Source organism: Hippocampus guttulatus, chromosome 6, assembly GCF_054856545.1.
Source record: "Hippocampus guttulatus isolate MCC_2025c chromosome 6, RoL_Hgut_1.0, whole genome shotgun sequence".
Lineage (NCBI taxonomy): Eukaryota > Metazoa > Chordata > Actinopteri > Syngnathiformes > Syngnathidae > Hippocampus > Hippocampus guttulatus.
In genome coordinates, this window is record NC_141266.1 from 24,198,444 (window position 1) to 24,219,567 (window position 21,124).

At 54.1% G+C, this 21,124-nt stretch overlaps 2 protein-coding genes across 4 annotated transcripts in view; both read right to left on the reverse strand.

Moving 5' to 3' along the window:
- prkcg (protein kinase C, gamma) overlaps window positions 1-4,743 on the reverse strand; it is a 28,447-nt gene extending 23,704 nt beyond the window's left edge. For 2 of the 3 annotated variants that reach the window (XR_015101172.1, XM_086113415.1), the window contains exon 1: window positions 4,595-4,742. The gene's annotated coding sequence lies outside the window, so the exon portion shown is untranslated. Of the gene's footprint in view, window positions 1-4,594 lie in introns of all 3 variants that reach the window. The other variant, XM_086113416.1, reaches the window with a different exon arrangement.
- grin2db (glutamate receptor, ionotropic, N-methyl D-aspartate 2D, b) overlaps window positions 274-21,124 on the reverse strand; it is a 34,520-nt gene continuing 13,669 nt past the window's right edge. The window contains exons 6-15 of the mRNA XM_086113419.1: window positions 20,846-21,051; window positions 20,301-20,469; window positions 19,242-19,395; window positions 18,900-19,025; window positions 17,610-17,839; window positions 17,114-17,274; window positions 14,604-14,673; window positions 14,347-14,464; window positions 8,779-9,014; window positions 274-8,137 (exon numbers count right to left, since the gene is read on the reverse strand). Coding sequence (XP_085969545.1) covers window positions 4,970-8,137; window positions 8,779-9,014; window positions 14,347-14,464; window positions 14,604-14,673; window positions 17,114-17,274; window positions 17,610-17,839; window positions 18,900-19,025; window positions 19,242-19,395; window positions 20,301-20,469; window positions 20,846-21,051 — 4,638 coding nt within the window. The 3' untranslated portion in view covers window positions 274-4,969. The remainder of the gene's footprint in view (window positions 8,138-8,778; window positions 9,015-14,346; window positions 14,465-14,603; window positions 14,674-17,113; window positions 17,275-17,609; window positions 17,840-18,899; window positions 19,026-19,241; window positions 19,396-20,300; window positions 20,470-20,845; window positions 21,052-21,124) is intronic.

The window sequence follows — 21,124 nt, forward strand, 5'->3', positions numbered from 1 at the left end:
CACTCACACCTCGGGACAATTTGGAGTGTTCAATCAGCCCGCCATGCATGTTCTTGGAATGTGGGAGGAAAGCGGAGTACCCGGAGAAAACCCACGCAGGCACGGGGAGAACATGCCGGAATCGAACCCGGTACATCCGCACCGTGAAGTCGATGCGCTAGCCACTCATCCGCCGGGGCCGCCCCCGCACCGGAACACAAAAAGCAAACTCCACCGATCGCAGAAGCGCTCTTGACACACGAAAGGAAGGAAACACAGAACCACAGGAAAGAATGAAAGAGAATCATCTTTTTTTATGAAGCAATTCTCAAGAAGTAAGTGCAGCTCTGACCCTCCAGCCCCCACCCCGGAAAGACAAGGTCAAATGAACTCACACGTTTGAATTCGGGCCCGGACCGGACCGGAGCGACATCATCACTTGGACTAGAAACCTGCCTTAGCAAGCCGTGAGGAGGCCTTTCGTGTTCGAGAGGTTACTAGAGCGAAACTTTGTACGCTGCTGGAAGCTCGCCGCTCTCCGTGGGGAACGAGAGGCTCGGAATGGCCCAAAAAAATGCAACACCCTCGACCTGCTGAGCACTACCAGCGGCACTCCGATGATTTCCTTGATATAATTCACGGCCGAGTCAGCCAATGAGGACCCTGTTTGAATCGCGGAGCGCCACTCGTAACGCCTCCCAGGTCACGGGCCCAAAGACGGGGGGGGGGGGGGGGGCGCGAGGCGGCGAGGATCGCTTTCAAAGCCGGGCGGCCGACGAGCCCAATGCGCTCGGGCTGGACTGGACGGCGCGAATGACGGTAAATCGGATAAAAGCTAGCAAATTAGCACGACGGGCTAAATCAAAAGAGGAGCAAAGCCAGTCAAGGGATCCAAATCGAAGCGGACGTGCCCGAGCGGAAAGCGAGCGACGAGCTCGTGACGGCGCGAAGCCGAGCAGACGGGCCAAGGCGAGCGACGGACGGCGCAAAGCGAGCGGAGCGGGCGTCGCTCGTCAAAAAGAAAAAAAGCGAATCCACCAAGACGCGCGCGGGAGGCTCAATTGGGAAAACCACTCGAGGCGACGCTTTGGAGAGCGTCTCGGCGATGGCGATCGTCGGCTGAGCGCGCTCCGCATTGTGTGTTAAATATGCATGCCGGGGGGGCAAAGCGTTTGCGTGCATTTCACACGGCAACGGGGAGCGCACGCAGGGGACACGCTGCCGCGCTGGCCGGCGAGCCGCGATATGAAACGCGGCGAGGGTTCCAAGATGACAACGACAGAGACGTTTTATCATCGCGCCCAGTCCAGACCAGATCAGTTCGTCCGAGAGGCGACGGCGCCGTAAGCTCCCATTTTTCTTTTCTTTGATCAGCGCTTTGGGGGGGGGGGGGGGGTAACGGTCTTGACGCTGTATTACCCAGCAGGCACCAGGTAGCGGCTGCGCGGAGGACGCCGCGGCAACGCCGTAGCCAACGGCGGCCCGCTTCGCCCGCCGGCGGTGCGTTTTTTACAGCCCAGACTTGCTACAGTGACGCGGTCGGCAGATGCACACTTGGGTCACATGGTTCGCATCGCAACAATGTCCAGAGGTGACTCCGCGTTAGCGATCGATCCATCGGCATCGACAATCGGTCAAAAGGAGCAAGAACACAGTATCGACTGGTCTCTGTTTTTTTTTTTTTTTGCTAGGCGGGAGATGGAGGGCTCACGAAAGGCAAGTTGCTAGTTGCTAGCTGATGGTCTGTGTGACAAAAGAGGCTTTGTGCCCGAAAACCCAAACGAGCGGACGATGTCCGCGGCTCGCCAACAAAACAGGAGGCCAGATAGCAAAACAAGGCCAGGGAACATTGCCATGTAGGGCGGCGGGGGGGGGATTCTCGGTGGTACCAAAGGAGCGATGGGAACCAATAGATATGGGGTAGATACAGATGAATAGCGAGTTTTGACTTTGACTTTTTTTTTTTTTGTTGTCACAGGCACTAATGTCTTCACAGTCATAAGAGGAGCAATCCAAGTTCAAAAATGATTTCAGTTTTGAGTTTTGCTACAAAGCTAAAACATTGAAAACTATTCCAGCTAACACTTCCTCCAAAGATACCAAACTTAACTAATATATACACCTTTGTATGTATGGATATATTATATTATATAATATATATATATAGATTTATTTATTTGTACACATATATTTCTTGATAAATGATAGAATGATCGGAATACAATAAAATATCTCAGGTTAAATCACAGTATAACATGGTACATTCTCAAAAACAGTATATTTTAATATATTCTGGTTTGTTTGTTTTTTCTCTCCTTCGCGTAAAAGGAAAATAGAAAATAAAAAGAGCCCAATATTTGAAGAGACATTTCTGTTCATGCAGTCACAGACTTCAGAATTAGCGCCTCCAGTGAAGTCAATACCCGCTCAAAGTCAGAGCGGGTCAAAGCCCCGTCGGTCGTCGGAATATGGCCGCTCGCCACGCGGCCAAAGTGTTGCCGCGGTAACCGCTGCCGGCGCCGAGCGCAAAGCGGTCTCATTACCACATCGAAAAGGCGCCTTCCTTTGCTCCTAATTGAACAACGGAAACTCTCCCACCGCAAAGCTTTGAGATTTAATTCAGTTCAACATGCATTGATTCGGGGGTGGCCGACTTGAAAAAAAAAAAGGGGGGGGGGGCGGCGGCAATGGCAAAAAAGGAAGGACAGATTGACAATTTTTCTTTTTCCTTGGAATTGCCCACACGCAGACGTAAAAGAAGAAGAAGAAAAAAAAAAGCAATCCATGTGCAGATAAAAAAGATCATTTGCCCTCAGTGGAAGGCAAAGGAGTTCAAGGGCGAAGCGAGAAGGTCGCCTAAGCCTTCCATCTGTGACAACATGCACAAATACAACGCGCAAGTCAACGCCCGTCTTCGCCATCCTCGAGAGCATTCCAAAAAAGCTACAAAATCTAAAATGAGGTCTCCCTTTTTTGCTACATCATCACAAAGCTACATTCAACGACGGGAGAAGAAGAGCTGGGCTGTGGCTGGTCTTAGCGGGAGAGATTAGGCAACCGCCTCGGCCTGATCAAAACGGAATCCGTCAGCCGCAACGCTGGCAACGGTTGGCAGGGTTTTTTTTTTTTTTTTTTTTAAGAGCGCTCCGCAAAAAGATGCGACGCTCAGGCGCCGCCGCGCTAGAGTTTCTGTAAAAAGCGCACCCGGGCCACTGGAAATCAGGCTCCAGCCACCCAAAAGTGAATCACAGGTTCGGAACGCCGGAGCCCAGGTGATGGGAAAAACAAAACAAAAAAAAAACAAGGTCCCTTGTCATATTGAAGGCGGGACTATTGCTCGGTCAGACAGTCTCACGGAAGTCGATTTATGGTGTCAGCGCCCCGAAGCGTTCACAGTCTTTTGAGTATTTCGGTCTACTTTCCCCCAAACGGAAGCCAAAAGCCCAGATCACGGTTTCGAGGCAACCCGTATGCAAGAATCAGTCCTCGTAAATTGCCCGCCGTTGCAAACGGGTGATTCTTCTCAACGCGCATGTTCGAACGGTTTGCAACCCGAAGAATACGACGATCAATTGTGCTTCACGTAAAATCATGCTGGTATGGTTTCCAAATGGGACAGGTCACCTGTCGCTGCTGCTCCTTTCCTATTTTTTTTAGATTTTTTGTTTTTATGCGTCGCGCTTTCCCGTTCTGTAAAAACAATCGGCAAGCGGCACCCCTCCAACCGTCCGTTATGAAAATTCAGAAAATTAACAAACCCGAATTCCACAGTTGTCTCCGAAGCCGACTTGAATATTACGCGGCCGTCTCGCGCCCATTCCGAATACTGCGGCTATCATCCCCAACGAAGCACTTTGGAGATGAGAATCAACGAAGTGGAAAAGGAGCCTCTCTTCAAAGCTTTCGAGAGGAGCTTTGGCACGAGCGCCGAATCGTTCCCACTTCCAACACGAGCCACATCCAGCCTCCTCTTTCTCAAAATATTCACCGACCAAGTGAGAGAAATATATTCATACAAACATAAAACACGACCGGAGAAAAAAAAAAAAACAGTAGAAAGCAAGAAAATGAAGCAGATGCTACATGTCTTTTTTTTTCCTTCTCCTTTCCGTTTTTTGTTGTTGTTGTTGTTCAAGTACCGGTACTCTCATAATGTGTATTCCAGTTGGACCATAAACTCATACAGACGAACGGATCCTGGACAGTCTGAGCGATTTCTAATCAAACATGACATCACACGGTGGCGGTGGCCGAGGCGGTTCGGGGTCGAGCTCGATGGGTCCGGTGGCGTCGCAAAGTCAAAGAGTACGTCGGTAGCATTGTCCCCCCCCGCCGCTCAGTGAAAGGTGATCGGGCTCACTGAGTGCGTGACAGATGTGAGAGAATTGCTTTTCAACCCATTTACAAAAGCAAAGGGAGTCAGGGGGGGGGGGGGGGGGGGGCTGGGCATCTTTTCACCTTCTGTAAGTAGTCCACCCCAAAAAAACGACAGAAGTGAGAGTGCGTGCCCCTTTTGAAGCCACTAAATTGTCCTCAAAGCCAAGAGGGAGGGAGACGTTTCGACACATTTGGCCAGTGGTGTGTGTGTGTGTACAAATATGACATCATTACTCACGGCTTGGAGACTTCAACTTATCCCGAGCCGTGACCCGCTGCGGGGGAGCAGAACCGAGGATGACATCACAAAGCTCAACTCCGAGCGAAGGAGAAGTTCCGGAGCCGTCGGCCCCGGCGACGCGGCCTCGACTTCACTCTCGCGGTCACGGGTACCGTCCGAGGGGGTGTAGCTTAACCTGGTGTGGCGTCTCACCGTGGCCCTTACGAGAACGTGCGCAAGGCGAGCGCCGTCCGCGTTTGTTCCGGCGCCGACGGCCGCCCAGTGACGACCTACGCCTGCCGAGGCGGCCGCGCTTCCGGGTCCGGCTTCCGTGGCGCCGCGGCGCCAGACAGCAGAGGCGCCCGCCGCTACGTCTCCCTCTCTCGCCCCCCGTCATACCTCACTCTCCAGACTGGAGAAGTGAGCCGACCCTCGACGCGAGCACAGGCTCTCGGCTTTAAGTGGCAGGTGAGGCGAGTAGAACCTCTGCGGCTGCGGCACGGAACGGAGTCTCTGGTACTGGAGTTTGGCGCTGGCCGAGGCCTGAATCTGGGCGGGGCCGGCCATCCCCGCCGCCCCCGCTGGAGGCGAGACCGACGACGAGGAGGGCGGAGGCGGGATCGGCGTGGGGAGGGTCGCGGGAGACAGAGACGGCTGGCGCGGAGGCGACGGTGGAGATTGAGGCGCCAGCTCGCCGGGCTTTGTGCTGAGGTTGGACTGGCTGCCTGCTTTGGCCTGACCGGGATCCGCTTTTGGAGGGGGGGGCTTGGGCCGAGAGCCCCCGCTGAAGCTGTGGCGGTGGGGGAGAAGCTCTTCCTGGCTGCGCGATAGCGAGGCGGGTCGCCTTTCGGAACGGGAGGCGCGCGAGCGGCCGGGCGGATGCGGGTAGGGGTGGGGGTGCGGGTAAAGGCTGCAAGAACACGCGGCGGCCCGGCGGGCGTCGCCCCCTGCCCCCCTCGCTTGCCTCTTACTTTTCCTAGCGGCAGACTTCCACTTTTTCTCCCCCTTCATCGGGATCTTGTCCATAGACCAGTACCTCCTGGGCGGCGGAAAGGCCGAGGGGGGCGGTGGCCACTGCGAGCCCCGCCCCCCGCTCCCTCCCCCCGATTCCCAAGCAACACCCGCCCCCGAACTCCAAAAGTCAGCGCCGATCCATCCCTCCGCCCTCGTTCCGAGCGAGGAATCATCCCGACTATTGATACTGCCCCCTCTCTCCCTGGAGGGGTACGTGCCAAAGAACCAGCCCCCGCTGCCGCCGTCGCCGCCCCTGCCCCTCTCCCAGTACCTCTCAAAGCGTCCAAATTCCCCCGATGAGCCGTCGTCTGAGTAACTGTCCTCTGCCCTGATTTCGATTCTATCCCTCTCGGTTTCAGACACGGCTCCCCGACCTGCCCCCCTACTCCGCTGGCCCCCCCGTTCCCGAACTCTTTCCCTGTCCTCCTCTTCCTCGTCGTCATCGTCAGAGTCCCACTCGTGCAAGGAGAGGCCCTCTCTGGCCTGTGCTTTGTCCTTTGCGTAAGGCATCAGCAGAGGACGCCTCTCCCCCCCCCTGCCGCTCTCCTCCCCATCTAGGCCTCCGCTTCTTCGTGGCTTGCCGGACGGGAGGAAGGGGTGCAGGGATGCGGGGGGAGCATTTGGGTCCCCCCCCCTCCCGTTCACCCAAAATTTGACGGATGCGGGGAGTTTGTTGAGGTTGGGGTAGCGCTTACTCGGGGCGCGGGGGCTTACGCGGGGGCGCGATGACTTACGGCGCCTTTCTCGACTTCCGCCACCGTCCGCCCCCCCGTCCCCGTCGTTGGCCTCCCCCACTCCGTCTCCTTCCCACGAATCTCGCCGCTTCTCTCCAAACGTATTCCGATACCGGGCAGGGAAGGAAGAGTAGTCGCGGCCGGCCGCTTCCCCGTCCCCTTCCGCCCCCCCCTCCCTCTCGGCCTCGACATCGCCGTCTTCCGGCTCCGATCTTTTGCCCCCGGTGGATTTCTTCCTTTTCTTTGTCTTGAGCGCCTTTCTCTTCTTCTTTTTCACTTTGCGTCTTTTCCGTTCTCGCTCTCGTTCTCTTTCCCGATCTTCCCTTTTCTTTCTCTTCTTGTTCTTTTTCTTCTTCTTCTTCTCCTTCTCTTTCCTTCTCTTCCTCTCGCGTTTTTGCCTCTCGGCTTCTCCGCCGGCTCCGCCCTTTTCTCTCTCGCTCCAGCTCGCCCACCACTCTTGAAGTTGAGACAGCTGGCTGCCCCCCCTCTCCCTTCGACGTTCCCCGTCGCCCCAGGACGGGCGCGGCTTCCTGGGGGGTACGGGCGGGGGCGCGCGCCCGCGGCTGAGGGAGCGAGGCCGGGCGACGGAGCGTTCCCTCTCTCGCCCCCTCCCGAGGAGAAGGCTGGATTCTTCCGTCAGCTCGTCGTCGTCGTCGTCCTCTTCTTCATCGAGTCCCCCGGCCCCGCCCCCGCCCCGCGTGCTCCCGGAGGAGCCGTAAGAGTACGTGGGGGAGGTGGAGCGAGAAGACGAGGCCGACGACGAGGACGTGGACGTGGACGACGCGGTGGACGAAGAAGACGAGGACGTGTAGCGCAAGGATGCCGACGGTGAGGGCGGGGTGTAGGAGGGGCTGAGGGGTACTGGCACAGGAAGTGAGAGCGGGGGGGAAAGGGGGCGCGCCCTCCTTCCTCCCCCCTCCCTCACTCCATCTTGCGCCTCTACCCTCCGCCCCGGGGGCAAAATGTTCTCGTAGAGCGGCCCGCCGCGTTCTTTGGGCTTCTTGGCCCTTCGCCTTCTCCAAAAGGATGAGGGGAGGGGGGGAGAGGGGCGTGGCAGCGGGGGCGTAGGAGGCAGAGGGGCTTGACTCTTGGGAGGCGGTCTCGGCGTTCCGAGAGATTTCACGGCCGCTTTCCCCTGAGCTCCGCCTCCGCCGCCGCCGACCACCCTCTTCCCCACCCCGTGGTCCATGCCCTTCTCCGAGTAGAAGGCCACACTGGCCGGAGGGGGCTGCGGGTGGCCCCTCGGCATGGTCTTGGGGGTCTGGGACCCGGCCTGCTGCTCCATGCAGGGCCCCAGTCCCTCGGGGTCAATGGGACCATAGTACCTCTTGTAACCATCAAGTCCCCCGCCTCCTCCGGTGGACGAAGCCCAGTTCGCGGGGACTTTTGGAGCGAAGGGTCCCATGTCGGGAAGGCCCCCCCTGACGGACCGAGGGTTGGCGGCCGTCGCCGATTTGGGAAGCCTCCAGCGATCCACCACGGCCAGCCTGCGATCCGGCCGGGGCAGGAAGGTGGAGCAAGGGAGGGGCGCGCCGGCAACGGGGGTTCCGGAAGGACCCGGCGCCGCTCCCGAATGCGCCAGGGTGGGAGAAGAGCTGGGCAGAGGCGTCTTGTAGACGGAATGCGCCTGCGCCTGCGCCTGCTGCTGCGGCTGTTGCTGCTGCGCTAGAGCGAGAGCCGGGCCGGTCATTGACGTCGAGATCACGTGCGCTTGGGACGGGACGGGAACCAGAGCCGCGTGGTGGTGAGAACTCAATGATTTAGCGGCCCCCGGTGCCGTTTCATCTTCAAAGCTACAGCAGCTGTACATGCCCTGAGGAGGAGAGAATCAAAAGGCGGGGACAAGAGTCACAAAATCCTCCTTCGATTGGTAGCGTGAAAAAAACTAATGACCATGCGAGCGTGATCGACAGACACTCGCGGGAAGGTTTCGGAGGGGAGCTCGATCGCTACGAGATCGGCAAGCGCTGCCGTTTGCCGTTTGATTAGCGATTGCTCGGGAAAATACATGAACTGGAATAATTACAAGTAGGTGAGGAAATATGATCTCCGATGTAATAAGCGCGCGCGGGTGGCGAGCGACCGCTCCGTCAAGGATGTCGTCAAAGGAAGCGGATATCCGGGGATGTGAGCGGAATTGAAGTTCAATTCATCTCTTCAATTGACTGAGTGCTATTCAATTGACCCCTGACCTCACATTTTGAAAGCCTCGCACTCCGTTACACATACGAGCAGGCGCAGATGCAAACGCGTGCTTGCGAGGATTTATTCCGAAACCTTTTCGCTTCATACTTGGTGTCCTGACATTAAGTAATAATTCTGGGGGGGCGGGGGGTGAATTCATTGGCTGCTTTCAGAGGCGGAGCATTCTCGTCGTGCCGGTGTCGCGTGATCAGGAAACGAACGACCGCCGCCCGTGTGCAAAAACCCCAACGTACGTTTGAAAAGACTTACCCTGCTGATGGCTAGGAGGAAATCCAGTTTGCCTGAGCTGGTGGCCATGCAATGGCGCAACTTCCAGTAGACCAAGTGCTCCCAGGCAAACACCAGTAGGCTGAGGCCCATAGCCACCAGAAGCATGTAGAAGACCCCAGCCATGTTGTCAATATCTAGCTTACTGCTCATCACCTCAATTTTGTCATTATGGCAGATACCTGACAGCCAAAGGCGCTCCAGCATTTCAATTTCATCTGCAAAAAAGTGGGGGGGCAAGTGGGGGAGGAGGGAAAACAGTTGAGGGTGAGATCGACACAGCATGGACGGAGAGACAAAAGCGCTGTTTTTTTTTCCCCTGCGGCTCCTGATCTTCATGAAGTCGGGGGTCAGTCGTACAAGCAGAGGGGGTATCTCCGAAAAAAATACAACAAAGAGGAAGGTCGCTCAGACGGAATCCAAAACAATCAAGTGGCTGAGGAAGTTAAATGACACCGACAACCTCATCTTGACATAGTCGGCGAGAGTAAATGAATAGAGGATGAGGAAGGGGAGGGGGCACCAACGGGGCGGGCCAAACAGGGAATGGAAGGCCGGGTCCAACGAGAGCAAATGTTGATCAAGGTGTCGAGTGAGCGCGATTCTCTCTCCGTCCGCTCGCACGTCGGGAGAAAACGAGACAAACAGACGCGGAGGGCGAGAGAGGCGGAGATTTGGTCCTAACCAGCCGAAAGGCGATGCCTGCCAAAGGGGGGCGATCGCAAAGAAAGCGCGGGTCGGGACTGACAGAAACAGGCGGAAGGGCAAGATCGTAATCATTTAATTGTGGCGGCCAGACGGTCGGAACGGCCGTCGAGGCGGTGCGGTGCGCTCGGAGGAATCCGAGATTCCCATCGCTTCACCTGCCGGCGATCAGGCGGGCCCCCGCTTCACCTCAAACAGAGACTTTGCGTTAATGAGCTCGGCCACCTAACAAATCTCAACTGCCCCGCCGACCTACGACTGGCCGCCGGGGTTGCTGACGTAACCATAGCGATGGCCGGCCTCCGATTCACGATGGAAACAAAGAGGCGTTCTCACCAAGCCAGCTCGTAATGAGAGCTTTCTTGTCGCGCTAACGGCGCTGGCGCTGCGAGGAAAAATAAATCGATTGCACACGTCCAAGTCCAATGGCCGAGTCATGCCGCCGCTTTGACGCTTTGACGCCGCCCCGTCAAAAGCTTTCAGACGGGGCCATCATTATCTGTCCGTCTGAGCGACGTGGGCAAACGCGCCCCCCGTAGAACATCGTTAGCGCGCCAACAGATGGACACACTGCAGCTCAACGGCAGGTAACAAGTCAGCGTTTCCGATTCGCCCCGGTAAACGCAATCCGTAATCCCAAAACACAAACTTTTCCTTTGGACTGCGCGCCCGAGGCCTCGTGGCCCCCGAGGCCCCCCCCCCGGTTCCCCGCCGTTTGAATTCCAGCGATTCATCTTGCGCCCCGTCGTCGCGCTCTTTCCTCTCGCTCGTTGGCCACCTCTGGACCTTTGCGACGGCGATGCTCTCTGCCGTTCGCCCGCCGCCAGCTCAGGTCTGCCAAATCTGACAATTCACACACCACCTCCGTTATTGGCGGCAGGCGGGATCAGGTCAGGCGGAGCTGGCAAGCTACGCAAAGCTGCCTCGCACCACAAAGGCAGCGGCAAAAGTTTGGATGCGCATATTCCACAGTCGGTTTTCCGGTCTGCGCAATCAATACGCGTGGCAGCGCAAAACGGCATTTGTGGGGACGCATTCAAAAAAGAAAAGAAAAAGAAAAAAATGCTTTGTTTTTGTTTAAAAAATGAGCATCATGACATACAAATCACGTATGGGGAATTTGCGCTATCTTGTCACGTCGCTCTCTTCTCAGTTACACTTGACTGCAGTCCATCGGCTGTCCCCCTCTTGTGGTCATTTGAGGTATTTTTTTCCCTTCACTTTGAAAATGTTTTTAAAGTTTTGGGGTCAAGCGTTTAGATGTTGTCATCGTACGTTCCTTTCGTCATTTCGGTCAGCGACTCTCTGTTTTGCCATGAAGCCCACCGAGGTGCTCCAAAGCTCGCCCGGCCTGGCCTTGAGGACAAGAGAAAAGACTTGCAACCCTGAGACCCGCCCGCTCTTTGACAACACCGCACCACGGCGCTGCTCTTGTTCGCACCGGTGTTCCGAAATCAATTTTCTGCTGACCTGCAAGCTCATGCCAGCTGGAAGTCATTATCATAAGGAAACACCGTCCTGGTCCTTACCAAAGGACAAAAGGGTGAATGCCGCCTGTGTCGGCTCTCGTGCAGTTATTTATTTTTTAATCACGATGAATAAAGAATTGCCATTTCAATCCTCTCATATATGGGAGAAGACCGTTTTTGGTTTTTGTTTTTTTTCACGGCTGGGTGAGCCGCTGAAAGTCCCCCGCAAAAAAACAAAACATTGCTGAATGCCACACTGTTGAGACAAACTGCTGGTGACTAGGCGCAATTATTTCAAAAGAGAATTGTTTTTGTGCGTCTCCACGCTTGCACACTGTTGCCGCCGTGCGCCAGATGCTGCCAAACATGTCCGGGGAGGCTCAACTCTTCCGCAGATGGATCGTCACCCAAACAATCGTGCGCTATAATCACGACATGACAAATACCTCGAGAGCAAACTGCGGAAAAACTGCGAGCCGGCAAAAAAAAACGCCCTTTCCACAACTTTTTAGCACTTACTTATTGAATAACATGTACCGGGAATTAAAAAAAAAAGTTTTGAAAAATGGAAATAGGGCTGAGTGAGTGAGATCAATGGTACGGCGTTTACCAGAGGCGGCGATAGGGGAGATCAAAAACAATCTTTTATCAAAGCTTGTAAAAGGATTGAGCAGACGCAACGGCCATGATGTAACCCGGTGACATGTTGTTAGCCCAGCTCAAAGTGCCACACAAGAGTTGGGAAGCGACCCTTGAGGGGGGGGGGGGGGGCCCTTTTCCTCCACATCGGAGCAAGGTAATCGGGCTCTCGTAGTAATCCACTCCAATAAAACCTTTGTCTCATTCAAAAGCGACCCTGAGAGCCGACGCGCCCGGCGCGTGCCGAAACACTGATTGTGGGAAAAAAAAAAAAAGATCAATACATCCACACATAAACACATAGGTAAAAATGAGACACCGACGCACAATCGTCATGTCGTGTCAAGGTAACAAGGCAAAATGAAAAATGTTCGAGAGGACCGCCATGGTGTCTGCGCTCTGTTTTGAGCGGTCCGGCTACGCAGCGGCAGACGGCGGCCTTGTCTAATAGATCTTGGCACCAAATTGGCACAATCAGTGCGTAATCAGCTGAAGCGTTTGCATGCCAGAAACAACGAAAAAGGGCCTTTGTCCGCTACGCCGTAAGCAAAGCTGATCTGGCGCCCGAGGAGAAGCCGAGCGAGCGAGTGGCAGCCGATGGTGACAAAAAATGCGTGACGTGGACAATGTAAAATGACAATCAAGCATTGCTGTGCTGAGTACAAAACTGATTTTCTCAAGTGTGCGCGTGCGCACACTCACACACACACACACACACACACACACACACACACACACACACACACACACACACACACACACACACACACACACACACACACACACACACACGCAGAGGCACAGGCACAGGCACAGGCACACACAAGATGCCTCCCATAATCACAAATGCGTTTTGCACTAATAAGGTTTCCACTGCTAACAAATGTATGTGTTTTTTTTTCTCCCCCGGCTTTTCATTTCCGGCCAAAATCTTTCGCCGAATGTTGCAAAGCGCTGTTTGGACAGCCAGTGTTGCATTGAGCAGAAGAATTCCGATTGCGGATCAACATCACTGCAAAGTGCCTCGACAAAAATCACTCGGTCCTCATGAACAAGGAGCACCAATGATGAAAGCCTGACGTCCTCTGACAAGTAGCCCAAGACATTTTCGAGCTTCATCAACACCAGCCCAAAATTATTCTTTTAAGATCCTCAAAAGAAAAAAAACAACAACAACAATGATTGAAGCCACTGTCTGTCATTAAAATGGTCGATGACGTCCCCGTTGGCATCAGTGGTCGTGTTGATCCACCGTTGGGACAAAAAGCTTCTCATACTTCCCAAAAGCAAACGAACCAGGTTGAGATCTCTTCCCAAACTCTCTTTCAAAGGTCTTAAAGTTGGACCTTGGAGACCTTTTATCGTCGACCATATGAGCTCCGCTCGACACTTTCAATTGGTTCACGAGGCGTAAAAATACGAGGCTGCTGCCCAACGGCGACAAAACGGAGCTCAAAGTTGGTCGAGACAACAAAGCGGTTGCTCCTGAATCAAGAGCGCCTCTGCTGGTTGCAGCCGAGTACTGCACTCCATTGCGAAGCAAAGAAGCAACCAACGAAGAAGCCGCACGCGCTCCGACTCACTGGACGCGGGATTCTTCTTCTCCTCTTTAGTCGCCCGCAAGCCGCGTCTCGGACTTTCTTTCATCGTGTTTTCTTGGCCCTCCCCGCCCCATGTCAGCGTCAGCCAATCGGGAACACGCCGCCAATCACCACTCAAGTCCTGATGATCCTTTTCGACCCAGGACTCCCAAACATCATTTCATTTTATCGGGGGGTTTATTTTCTCCCCCAAGCAGGAGAAGCGAATTGCGATTCGGAGTCCAAAACACGAGGGGAGGCCCTCGCTGCCGTCTTACTCAAGCAATCTTTTCAGTGGACAATCATATTCCTCTCGGTGCCGGTCCCGGTTTTATTTCCCACCCACAGGCGGACAGTAAAGAGAGCTTTTAGGCATCTCTCTTCCCACCGCAACCACCATCACATCACCTCTCCTGCACGCCATTACTCCCCCTTGTCATGATCAAAAAAACTCTCGCTTTCTCGCCCCCCCTCCCTCACCTTCTCACCCTCTCTCTCCCTCTTCCCGTCTCTCTCTCTCCACCATTACTCCCCTAGTCATAAAATCTCTCTCTCTCTCCATCTCTCCCTTTTGCTCTCTCGTTCTTCCCCTCTCTCTCTCTCTCTCTCTCCCTGTCGGTCTGTCCGCCATTACTCCCCTTGTCATGATAAAATCTCTCTCTCTCTCTCTCCATTTCTTTGTTTTGCGCTCTCTCTCTCTCTCCCTCTCTCTCAACTTCTCCATCCTTCCCCCTCTCCTTCTCGCCCTCTCTCCCTCCCTCTCTCTCTTCGCCATTACTTCCCTTGTCATGATAAAATCTCTCTTCCCTCTCTCTCTCTCCCCCTCCCCCTTTCTCTCTCTCTCTCCCCATTTCTCTCTCTCTCTCTCTCTCTCTCTCCCCCCCTTTCTCTCTCTCTCTCCCCATTTCTCTCTCTCTCCCCCTTTCTCTCTCTCTCTCTCTCCCCCTCCTTCCCTCATCTCTCTCTCTCCCCCTTTCTCTCTCTCTCTCTCCCTCCTTCCCTCATCTCTCTCTCTCTCTCTCTCTCTCTCTCTCACCCGTCTGTCACTCTCTGGCAAATCTGTCTCTCTCCCTCTCACCCCCCTTTTTTCCTCTCCTCTCTCTCTCTCGCTCTCCCTCCCTCAATTGATGTAATTGTTTCCTCCTCGTGATTCTCACCATCTCCCACCAGCTGCAGAAGGGCCAGGTCGAGAGGACGTTTCCAGCGTGAGTTTTTGTGCAGGGCGATACCGTAGCCTGTGGTGGCAAAAACCTTCCCCGAGCCTATGGTCATCACCTTGAAGAGAAGAAGAAAAAAACAAAAACAAAAAGGGGGACAACGGGCACTTTAAACAAAGCTGAACGTAGATGTCAACTTCCCTCTATTTATGTGCGCCGCGCCTCAGCACGGCGTGCGCTTGGGAGCTGGTTCGTACCTTACAACCTTCGTCCTTCCTGGCCATATAGTTCAACACTGCAGCGTCATAAATAAAAGCGTCCAGTTTCCTGAATAAGGATCAAAGAAAAAGGCATTCATCGTTTAATGGGAGTCGGAGCGGAGGATGCAGGGGCTGGGGGAGGACGACGGAGGGACGAAACGGTGACGGAGCGTCGTCGGGGTGAAAATATTCGGATCGCTTTCACATAACCTGCCACCTAATTGGCAAGACATGAACTAATTGATCCCGGAAAGGGAGTTGGCAGAGTAGAAAGCCGCAGTAAGCGCACCTCGAGGACGACATTCCAAATTTCAGTCTCAGCGTGCAAAAGCGGAGGCTGGAAAAACGAGCGGCTGGAAAAACAAGGAGCATAAAATGACGCCGAGAGGAGGGAAGCGTATGCGGGGGGGAAGGATGAGGATTTATACCGCTGTGAAGAGCGCGGTGACAAGGGGGGGGGGAGAAGAAAATTTACACACTTCAGGGGGAAACGACAGGGGCGAGAGTGGCGAGGATTAGAAAGTTTAAATAGGGACGGAGCGAGAAAACACACTTGAAGGAGAAAGAAAAGAGCAAAAGCGAGCGAGCTAAAGAAGCATGAGATGCGAGAGGAAGGATTCTCAACGATCGCTCCACGCAAAGTGCCGTTGGTGCAGCAAAAATGATTCGTACAACAAACAATAAATTAATAATGAAGACAGGAGAAAAAAAAAATGAAACCAGACCAACTAAAAATCTAAAGCCAAAGACTAACAATGACGAGTTTGAAAGATGGCCAGCGAGGGGCGGGGGCTTGCTGATTGCTCGGCACCTCTAATAGCGTTCGTTCGCAGAACCGGGGCATCGGCGAGGGGCGGAGGAGCTAGCGAGGCCATTTCGGAGGACTCTCAAATGAGCCAGTGAAGGGACGCCCATGCAGCGGTTACGGTCCTCGTAAGAGGGAGGTCTGCATCGCTGTGGGCGTGGTCACAGCTGACTTCAATCATGGCCAATCAAGGCCGCTCCTTTGAGCGACAAAGCACATCTGGACTGGGAAGTGGGTGCTTGGAGACCGCACCCCCCCCCCCCCCCCCACCTAACCCGATCGTACGCGTGTCCCGCCCCATATGCATGTACTGTATGTACTGTATGTGTGCGCGGCGATATAAATGTGTACGTACGAATATAGAGCCCGCAATCTTGAAGATGTTGGGAGTGACAAAGTGAAGGTGACAGAAGGGAAAAGTGGGACAAAAGATGAAAACGCGAGTCCGAGTGGAAGGGGACGCCGATGCGAGCGTTTCACATCGCACGTTGGCAACACGGCAAGGTGTGAGGCCAAATAAGAACGGCGCGCGTGTCAAATGCTGCCGCAACTCAGACGGACGCTTTTGGGGTCATTTGGATCGAGCGGCCTCTTTTCAATGCCGGCTTGATTTTTCCGAACGATCGCTCATCGACGGGGGGGGGGGGGGGGGGGCCAACCCGGGGAGCTGGCGATGTCATTTTCTCTCTCTTTTGTGAATCCTCTGCTTTGGTTTTGATTTCTGTTCGTTTGTGTGGGTTTTTTTTCGATATGGCGGGATAATCGAGAGATGAGCATCCCCACCGTGTCTTTGACGCTCAATTGAGTGGGCCCGGCCGGCTTGCTTCCCGGCCCGGAAGACCGGACACTAAAATCTGCCGTCATAAATCGAGCGCTCATCAAAGAATCTCAGCTCGGCGGCGATAATGACAAGGGACTCTTGTTTTGGTGTTTTTGGAAGCTTTCCATGTCAAGAAAACACACCGTCACTTTCATGACGGACGAACCGACTCAAATTTAATTCACGTCCGAATTGATTGTCACGCCGTGGTATGACCGCCGCATCAACAAACATGATTTGGGAAGGCGCCCGACACTTTGAGGTTGAGAAGGAGGCCATTCGGCAGAGCGCAAGAATTCAAAGGAGCGAGCGCGCACGGCCGCGGTTCAAAAAAAAAAAAACGTATCGCCCGCTTTTAATACGTGCGAGGAACACAATGACGAGCCGTAAATGCTTAAACGCGGGCCCCGGGTCGCCAAGAAAAGAACGCCGAACAATCGTTGAGGAGGAAAAATTTGATTGCAAGTATCCAGTCAACTCGACCGAGCCAGTTTGGGGATTGTCCAGTTGTTTAGGGTCAGAAAACGAGCTTTGACCGAATCGCTACGATTATGCTATCAAACTCAATTCAACCGTGGAACCAAATTTGTGGCTTCCATTTTCTCGTCGGAATTATTCTTCACGTTACTGCCAGTTCTCCCCCTCTCGATCTTCTCCCATCACTCGTCTCCCCACGCGGAAAACGGTTGTCGCGACACGATTGAGTCATTTCGAGTAGAGACGTTTGCTTTCGCGGTCCAAATTCCGTTGTGGTTTCCTCATTTGGATTTTTTTTTTTCAACGAGCAAAGCGCTTACGAGTCAAAGAATTGCCGAGGACGGTCGAATGCAAACCGTGACAGGGAAACACCGAATGAGCAGGACTAAGTTCGGGAACACCAACCCGGTCTTGAGGTTGAGAATGGCGTCCTCCACTCCTCTCTGGTTGTATTTGCCCATGTACTGGTGCATGTCCGGGTAGTTGGAGCGGATGTTTTTTTCCGTGCTGCCGTTGGGCACCGTGCCGAACTTCAGCGGTGGGTACTGCTCCTCGGGATGCTGAAACTGAAAGCCGAAGAAGGGCCGTCAGACACTTCGGGCTATGCGCCAATCGGACCCTTCTTTCTGTCCTTTTGTTCCACTTTGAACACCGTCAAATCTTCAGGGGGGGGGGGGGGGGACAAGCTGGGGACTTTTAGGATTTAGAATTGATTTTTAAGTCGTCAAGTAGTGCGGTCAGAGCATTATGTTCAATGAGATTTCATCCTTTTTCTCCACCGTAATCCATTTTAATGTTGAAAATTACCGGCATTTGACTCCCCTATGACTTCTGTTTGACCCCCCTCAACCCCCCACCCCCTCTCCCAGTACGGCTCATTATCATTCAAGCGACAAAGTACCTTCTTGTCGGAGAGCCCTGACACCGTGTCAATGTACTCCTCCTGGATCATGAAGGCGGCCAGGTTAGCGGTGTACGAGGCCAAGAAAATGACGGCGAAGAAGGCCCAGATCAGCACCATGATCTTGCTCGTTGTCCCTCTGGGGTTTTCCACCGGCACAGAATTATTGAAGACTATGGCCCACAGAAGCCACACAGACTTTCCGATCGTGAAGGTAGACCCGCCGGCCTCTGTCCGGAGAGAGGATTGGGGGGGGGGGGGGGGGGGGGGCCTCAATTGGGGTTTGCCGGATATCAAACGATCTCGCGAGCTTATTGACGGCGAGGAGAAGCGGCCGCACGATGTCGCCAATAAACGTAACCTCGTGCGAGCGGTCGTCGTTCAAGCGGCCGTGACGCTCCGCCACCATCTGGCAGTCAAGTCGAGGAGGGAGGAGAAGGACTCCCTTAAATCGACGCCTAGTCAAGCGGCAGACGAGCGGCCGACGCATCCGAGACATGAAAATATCGCGGGAGTACGACAAACGACGCCGCCGAATAATAAATGGCCTCTTCAACGTTCGACACACTCGGATGCGGTTCGACAAGTCCCTCTTTGCCCGCTCGCGCTTGATTCGAACAACCGGGCGATTTATGTCCGGCGCTCCCGCCCAACGGGGGGGGCAGGTTACATTCCAGTCGAGCGCACTTTACCACAATGGCCCCACAGACGCTAGCGATGCCCCGAAATGACACGGCTCATATTTCCCCGTACGGCGGGATGCCGACCACCCACCGCGCGCTGGCCTGGAGGAGGCGCGAGGCGGCCTTTTAAACGTAACTCTCGGCGACAGCTCACTCAGAAAGTGAGAGAAAAAAAAAAAAGAAGATAACAACAAATATGACACAGGGACCCGCTGAGGGGAAGACATTTTTTTTTCCCAATCAACGGGTGCCTTTTTCAGAGAGCGGCTTGGTGCGAGACCATTTTAATAAATCAATCAATCACAAAGACTAATATCAAGTTCGCATCACTTTTTCGATCAAGTGGGCATTTTCAGCTGCAGGGACTGACTCGCTTGGCCGTCGACTTGCTCGTGATTTTATTTTGGGTCGGTTCGCTGTGCCAGTCAGTCAGGATTGGACTTTTTGGACCGAAGATCTACTTTTCGATCAACCAACCTCCTGCCATCGAGCCGTTACCGCGAATGAGCGACAGCCGTAACGGCCCCGAAGATGAACGGAACATATTAAAAAAAATGTTTTTTAAAGTCGACGCAGGAGTTGATGAGCGAGCAAAGTCGTCACTCACTCTTGCCAGTTTGTAGACTGCGGTTGTAGCCCACAGGACTGAAGAACTCAAAGATGAAGACGGTCACAGCCACCACGGTCAGGCACATGACGAACATCATCACCCACACTGCTGGGCTGTAAGGCTCTTTGGAGGCAAACGGAAGACTCCGCTTCAATTCAAAGAGACGCTTTGACAAAAGAACACTCCCATTTGGAATTCAGAATTTGAACTTTGAGCGAAACCGGGTTAGCAAGGCTCACGCGGCAAACGAGTTGCATCCTTTTGAATTTTGAAGGTGTTGAGCCACTCAACATCTGTTTGGGTGCGTCAAAAAAAAAAAAAAAAGAGGAGGCCTCTTACCGAGGAACGCAGAAGGCGATACCGTTCCGTTGCTACGGGAGACCATGACGCTGATCCCCGTTTCCACAAAAGGGACAGAGAAATCCACAACCTCGGACCGCTCCTCGTTGATCGTCAGAGAGCCAATGGCCATGTCCGCCCGCTTGTACACCACCTAGAAGGGATGGCCACCAAAACGCGCCGTTATCCTTCGGACACGGAGCATTCGTCAAATGTGCCTGCATTCAGGGAACGACATGGTACAAGTGCAGAGCACGCGTTTGTCCTCCGCGGCTGGGTTCAAGGTCAAAGAATAAAAAAAATGTGTTTGAAGACCAGTTTTAAGGATAGACAGAGAGCGGGGCTAGCCTACCGTTTCAAAAGAAGGTCCTTCCCAAAGCGAAGGACCAACAATGGAAAAATACCCTCTTGCTTAGTCCCCACTACCTCGATGGAGGAGCTCCAAGAAGTGATTGGCCAAATAAAATAATTCCAAAAATGTACAGGGAGCCTTTGGAGAAATGTGCTCCAGTTCGGAGGCGAGGCGGCAGCATTGTGGACCAACTGCAGACGCTTGACGGAGGATAGGCCGACTCCAAAATATCGTGCGGTGCAGCAAGTCTGACTACCACAACTAGTTGCCTTCAATCGGCGTGTCCAGTTCCGGGTCGCGGGTGAGCGAGAGCTCAGCTTACTTTGGGCAAAAAGGCGGAGCGGACCGGACCGGACCGGACCGGACCGGACCGGACCGCCTCCTTTCCTGACAGTAGCGGGGCACGTACGGAGACACAATCATAGCATGACGATCATGCGAATGTACCCTGACGTGGAGCTCGTATGGCGACGGCGAATCAAACTAGCCAGAAGCTCTCTGACATGGTTGATGCCTTTTGTTTGGTTCGGAGAAAGCGCTGGGATGGGTTTGCAGGAGCGTGCGTTTACCATCGTGCCTGTCCATTTAATTAGTGCCACTGTCTGCTTTGCGTCTTGTGTTTAATGGCCACCCGAGGGGCCGAGGAACGTCGCGTGCGGCAAATTGACAGAAAATCCCGCACGAGTAAACGCGCCGACAGCACTCGCCTCTCCGATCATGCCGTTCCAAACGCCGTCGATTTTCTTGCCGTGCTTCCCGTTGGTCACCAGGTAGAGGTCGTAGGTGAAGCCGACGATCTTGGCCAATCTCTTGAGGATGTCGATGCAGAAGCCCTTGCAGCATTGCTTCATGGGAGCCACTCCCTCGTGATTGGCGCTACAAACCAGGGGGAAAAAAAAGGGAAAGGTTTTCAGGAAGCAAGAAAACTCAACATTTTCCATCACACCCTGTACCAAGATTTGGGGCTCCACATTCAATATACTGTCCGTTACACTTCCTTGAACCACAAAAATGTGACAGTCAAGGAAAAAGCGGGCGGGCGGGGGGGAGAAGGGAGTGCAGATATTTGGCGCCGGCAATGACCAATAGGTTGACGACGGAGGTTCTCCACCCTTCGCTTTCCATCCATAATTGTAAATACAGTCTGTCCCAAGTTTTCTCGTCAAACACAACAAAGTGGGTCATTTCCAAATTCATTACACGCTCACGTCATTTTTGGAGATCTTTCCCTCTGTAAAAGGAGGCGCCAAACCTGGTATTGAGAGGCCGCCGACAGGGCACCGAGTCCCGGATGCAAGTTCCCGACGCGGGGTCTGCCAGCTCCACGATGACAAATGGTCGTTCCTCGAGCGTGACGACGCGCAGATGCTGAGCATCATCTGGAGGTTTAAGGAAAGGCCCATAGCGGGACCAGGCCGGATAGCGCAGTCTCAGTACGCCGTTCTCCCACCAGCCTACCTGGGAAGACAGAGAAGCGCCGTCAAACAAAGGCACAATTGCAGATCGCTTGCATCATACTTTGCGCTTCGGG